Here is a 6,012-nt window from a genome sequence, read left to right on the forward strand (position 1 = left end):
ATGATACTTGGTTGACACTGGGAGGCGGCCAAGCTGGTTCTTCCGTTTCGGTATGTATATCGCTCTCCTCGAGGGCCGCTTTTCCTTTCCTTTTCATGCTTTATTCTAATTCGTACTCTTGTCTCTGGTCAAATCTAACAGGTGAATACCTCAGTTCTTCGGGGCTACGAACCCAACGCAACATGGCTTTCTCCGAAAGCGCGTCTCCGCAACATACAGCATGTCCGCCGTGGTTTCGATGGAGGGCAAAATCCAGCCTGTGCTCGACACCACTTGGGGCCAATTCGATGAGTTCGCCAAACTGGATCAGCTCATTAATCTGAGCCTGTGGGCATCGTACTTTACCTACGATGTTGTCGGTACGCTGTGCCTCAGCGAGCCCATAGGGTTCCTCCGCGATGGATACGACAAGAATGGCTTCATCTCTGGGATCCATGGAGCCTTTTACTGGATATCAAATCTGGGCTATCTCCCCCTGCAGAGCGGCTGGCTGTTGAATCCGGTGATACACAAGATCGCACGTCTCCTCCACCTGCGCCTTACCGACTACGCCCGCGCATTCACAAACTTCTCCATCGACAAGGTCATTCAGCGGATGCAGGAAGGATCCAACAAGAGCGGGGATCGAGACTTGCTCGATCACTTTGTGGACATGAAGGGCCCTCGTGGAGAGCCCGCACCCCTTGGTGATATTCTCGCCGAGGTCGGTAATCTGCTCGCGGCAGGTGCAGACACAACCTCTGTGGCCATCAAGGCTGTGCTTGGTCCCCTTCTGAAGGATCCTGCTCGGTACGCCCGGCTCCGAAAAGAGGTGGACGCCGTGTTTGAAGCGAGAAACGGCCCATCTGAAGGTAGTAGAGTACTGTCGTACAATGTACTCAAGGATCTCCCATTTCTTACTGCGTGTATCAAGGAGGGAGAGCGGCTGCACCCGAGCATTGTATACCAGCTCCCAAGAGTGGCTCCAGCAGATGGATTCAACATTGAGGGATACTACATCCCTCCGTCGGCCACCATCTCCATGAGTCCCCTTGCCCAGAACCGGTGCCAGGCAATCTTTGGCAACGATGCCGATACGTGGAGGCCGGAGCGATGGATCCCCGGAGAGGGGAATTCAGCTGAAATAATCAAGGAAATGGATAAGCAGAACGCTACGGTAGGTGAATTATTCACCTGTTCCTCCAAGAGCTTTGCGAATCGCTGACGAATACCAACTTCAGTTTGGTTATGGATCTCGGACGTGTGTTGGTCGAAACCTCGCCACGTTTGAGGTCTACAAGTTCATCGCGCAGCTGATCACGCAGTACAATGTTGAGCTACTAAACCCCTCAAATCCCTGGACTGTTCGTTCATCGTGGTTCGCCGAGATGGATAACCTGCACATACGGCTCAAACGTCGGGTGCGATCATGAGACGCTCTTGTCCCTTAAAGGTGCATTTCAAATGGATATGATGGGGCTATCTTGATCACTGAGCCTCCTGCACTACATATATGACCAGATATCCCAATCAATATCACTGTTAACCACTGGTTTGAGCGCCTTGTGGGCCCCGAGTGCACCTGATACCCTGATCTAAATCCATCGTTGCTCGCGGATAAAGAGGAACAACTAACCAAAAAAAATACACCACGCTACCCCCTCGCAAGGGGATGTCTCCTATGTTTATACCGTTCCGTTCCTGGCATTTTTCCGGCAGTGCGCCCAAGGTTACCTGCGCGCAGCTTCTTCTGTGTTGGACGAATCCCCCACGGTCGCACTAGTGATTGTCAAATCAAAGCCCTGTTAACCAGATAACAGGCTAACCTGGTTTCGCTTGAGGGTCGAAGGTGCGTCTGGCCGCTTGATTCCCACAGGGGACAGCCCACCCTCAGTCATAGCCTTAACCTATTTGTGCGGCCGGCAAACCTGAGACTGTCGACCTGGCCGCCAATCAATCCATCAAAGCAGCCAGGTCGCTCTCTCGCATGCGGCGGGCGCTTTGAAGAATCTGGTGCTTGGCAGCGGACCCAGGCGCGCGCCAGAATGCCCCAATCACACCACTCGGAGACTCTGGGAGTCTGGGAGCGGTGGATGGCTTGTGCGATTATCTTGAAGATCGCGATCATCGATGGGGTGCTTTAATCCTACTCTGTTACGTGGCTGGCCACTACTGGATCCGATGTACTGCTGATTATTGCTCGAATTCCCACAGGAGCTCAGCGGACCCGGATGCACCTGGCCACTTGGAAAAACAACCTTGGGTTGGGTCGAGTGGTCTGACGTAGTTGCTATGCTACCCCTATTTTATTATTGATGGGGAGAGGATCACCGGTCCAAGTCTTAGTAAGCGGGCTGCTGGATCTCCGAGTTCCGGTCCGAACACTGTCAAATCGGAGATTCGCCATGCCGGAATACTCCTACTCTTCATGATGGCTGCTCCGACGCTCTGTACGACGCGGTATGCAGCAGATGCTGTAGCAGATGCCGCAACAGGTGCCGCAGCAGGTGCAGGTGCCGCCACTAGCCATAATAAGACATCGGCATTGCCTGGGGAGTCATCTCCCGGGGTATTGACCTTGGCCAATCAACTCATGCGGGGGGCTCTGTGGGGACTGCGGGGAGGGCAAGAACTCCGTTAGTAGTAACTTTTTAAGGCCCTCAGAGCCGCCATCCATCATCCATCATCCATCCTTCCCTTCCCCGTTTCCCATTCCCCTCCATCAGCGCCCCCCTCAGTATGAAATCAACGACACAGCAACCATCGTCGGGGACTAAGCGATCCCTCGGTGCTGTCGGGGAGTCTCGGCCTCGTAAACGGGAGAAATATGCTCGAGTGGCCTGGTAGGTCTTCGCCCTCGAGAGTTTGCGTCTTGTTCGCCTCGCTCAACCTCTGCAGCGCGCTATGCAAGATACGCAAGGTCAGATGCAGCGGCAATCAACCCTGCAACCGGTGTGAGGAACTTCAGGGCGAGTGTGTCTACAATGACCCTCCCCACCCCGACACACAGTATGTCCCATTGCAAGCCCGAACCGCCCGTGATGACTGAGCGACCGGTAGCAACACCCCACCGCAGTCGGCCCACCCTGACCTGGACCTGTCGATTTTGCGAGTGAATAGGATCTGCGAACAGATGCAACAGAAAATGGCTCGCTTCGTTGATTCGCATCCGGGTCGACCCTGTCTCCAGCGCAAGGTGCCGACGGACAACGAAATCCCTCACCCCAAAAATCAGACGCCAACCGACTTTAGGTACACTCTTAGTCTTACTCACTTTACACTCACGGGCAGACGAGCGGTGTCGAATTCGTCCGATTTCAGTCCCAAGCGTCCGTGCCATCCTGGGAACGGGCTGGTGTCTCCAGATTTCTTAATCTCCTTGCTCCAAGCTGCTCACCCAGTCTTGGAGCTCGGCCACGCAAAGGTCACCCAGCTAGTCACAGTATTCAAGGACGAGGTTTACCCCATATTCCCCTGCGTCAGCATTCAGTTGGGACACAATCTTGTCGACATGCTTTTTTCCCTCCTGAACCGTACTCAATACGAAGCGACATGGAACCTCGAAGTGATTGATGTGGAGCTCACAAAGGCGGTTGTGGCTATTGCCATGCTGGTAAAACATGACACACAAAGCCCCTTGGCTGCAGACCTGGAGGACCATCTGCTATGGAGCGTGGACTCGTGCTATGACCAGGACCAACCCCAGTTTGAAGACATCATCATGGCAACCCTGCTGGTAAGCTTCCAAGCCCTCTTCCATCAAACAGGCCTGACTCCACTCTCTCGCCCAGTCCCTGTACTTCGACCTCAAACACCGACCGGTCAAGGCGTGGCGTCTGTCTGGAGTCGCCGCTAAGCTGTGCCTCGAGCTTGGCCTTCACCGAGAGAGCTTCTTCTCCGACACTCAATTGTGTCCGGACCGAATTGCTGACTGTAAACGCTTGTTTGCCTGTGTGTATGATCTCAACAGGAGGTGCAGTTTCTACTCTGGCCTTCCCTGGACCCTTCATGACAGGGAAATCGACCTGTCGAATCTACGAGTAGTCCGTAACCACAAACACCGTCACCCTCGGATTTTACTCGCTGACACCACTTACCTTCTAGGAACCGCCAGAGTCCTACCTTGCAGCCATGATCGCCATTGATAGAAGCCTCTCCGAGACCTGGGCTATCGTCAACACGCCAACGCCACAGTCTGAGAAAAGCCGCGAACGCGTCGAGTTCCTCAATTTTCAACTACAGAAACTCGTCAGCAGCCTGCCGATAGCGGACTTTACGCCACCTAAACCATCAGTCAATCCACCACCCTGGCTGGACTTGCAACTCAAGCAGTTCTGCCATCTCCGAGTGCACTACATCAGGCTACTCAACTACATTTGCTCCTTCAAGTCGCTCACCGATCTACTCTCAGACCCGCACTCAGCCCGCAAACTCCTCACCTCCGCTGCTGAATCCATTGACATTCAACAGGGAATGATGCTGAGTGCCGCTGCGCGGGAAGGTGAGGCCGACTCGAGCCCCAGCCCCCTCATCCTCCCTTCAGCAATCAAGATTCTCCTCTGTTCGGTCTCTTTCATGCTGCTGGCCGTTTCACACTACCCAGCCGAGTACGCGCCTCTGTGCAGCGATTCCTTCTACACCGCCACAGAGATTCTTACAAATGCGCAAATCACAGTAAAGGACTCAGATCTAGACATCCGTGGTACGCTGGAGGAGTTGCAACGGATTGCTGATAGTATCCAGTTGCCATCGCCGCCGCCCAAGCGGCCAACTCCTAATTTGCTCCTTCCATTGGCTTTGGGAGGCGGTGGACAGCAGGGATCCGCGGGATCTGACGTGTTTGAGGGCCTACAAACGCCTGGTCCTAGTATTTTTTCCATTTTGGACGAGGTTAATCTTGCGGGTACTGATATGTTATATATGAACAACATGTTTGGCTAGGCGAAATGGCGCGGCTGGCGGTTTGTTTTCATGTTATATGTATACGGGAAGGGTTTCCTCAAAGTGCTTGATGTTTCTGGCTCTTTTCTATTTATTCTAACCCAGGGGGGGCGCTGATGGACGTCCATCGGGATTTGTCACGGGCCTCGCCCTGCTTGTGTCCTACTTAGGTCATTGCCACGTGATAATCCTCTGTATATAGTCAGCCCTACTTTATAGAACCTCTATTAGTTCTCTATACTTTATATTTTAGTTTAATATAATCTTATTTATTAAGAGATATTCCTTATATAATATAAAGTATTAAACTAAGCTCTCTATTTATCTCTCTATATTATACTTTATTTCTATATCTTAGTTCTATTATTCCATGACCCATATATAGTTATTATTAATAATCCCTATTACTTTACCCCTAGTATTATCCTACTATATTAGAATTCATCCCTAGACTAATAATATCTATTAAACCTATACTAAGCTTTTAATTATATTTCTTATAAGTAAATCCTCCTAAAAATATTCCTATATAAGCTCTATTACTGTTGGATGGTGGAGGTCATATAAAGAAATATGTATTATATATACCTAGCCTTAACTATACCTGACAGGGTATAGGGTGGCAATTTTAATAGTATATATAATAAAGGAGGGTTTTGCCACTAAATGTGGACTTTGATTTTTGATATTTTAGGATCTCTAGTTTCAAACTAGTGTCAGATAAGTCCAACCGATCCTGCTTAGGCCTGGAAGGGCTTAAGGTATTCTGATATCGATAGAGAAGACTGCTTCTTAACGAACTAAGAAGGTAACTGGGTTTCTGAAAGGTAGGGTAGCTTTGATTCCGAAAGTAACAGACAGTAGCTAAAACTAATTACAAGTGTTAACGAGTGTCCTTAAATACTAGCTGTCCATCATATCCATCATAGCCCTCAGCTATGCTGGCTATGTTCCTTGTCAGAGTCGTCATAGTCGATAGCTCGGACGGTTATGACCGTAACTCTTGGCATCCTAGTCAGGGCTATGACCGGCGCGGCGCATCATTCCTCCGTAGTCGTCACAGCGCTAGCTGCGGCACAGCGGATCCATTGG

The 6,012-nt window shown here is 51.0% G+C and overlaps 2 protein-coding genes across 2 annotated transcripts in view; both read left to right on the forward strand.

Moving 5' to 3' along the window:
* Positions 1-1,412, forward strand: part of BJX68DRAFT_273429 (cytochrome P450) — a gene marked incomplete at both ends in the record, with an annotated part of 1,837 nt that extends 425 nt beyond the window's left edge. Inside the window, 2 exons of the mRNA XM_071047463.1 lie at positions 155-1,156; positions 1,221-1,412. Coding sequence (XP_070892189.1) covers positions 155-1,156; positions 1,221-1,412 — 1,194 coding nt within the window. The remainder of the gene's footprint in view (positions 1-154; positions 1,157-1,220) is intronic.
* Positions 1,413-2,718: 1,306 nt separating this feature from the next.
* On the forward strand, positions 2,719-4,757 carry BJX68DRAFT_273430 (uncharacterized protein; the record flags this gene model as incomplete). Its single annotated transcript, XM_071047464.1, has 6 exons — positions 2,719-2,822; positions 2,878-2,988; positions 3,040-3,715; positions 3,771-4,022; positions 4,084-4,681; positions 4,723-4,757. 6 exons carry the CDS (start codon positions 2,719-2,721, stop codon positions 4,755-4,757), a joined length of 1,776 nt encoding a protein of 591 aa, XP_070892190.1.
* Between the last annotated feature and the right edge of the window lie 1,255 nt (positions 4,758-6,012).

Source organism: Aspergillus pseudodeflectus, assembly GCF_044049435.1.
Source record: "Aspergillus pseudodeflectus strain CBS 756.74 chromosome Unknown BJX68scaffold_111, whole genome shotgun sequence".
In the NCBI taxonomy this organism is placed as follows: Eukaryota; Fungi; Ascomycota; class Eurotiomycetes; order Eurotiales; family Aspergillaceae; genus Aspergillus; species Aspergillus pseudodeflectus.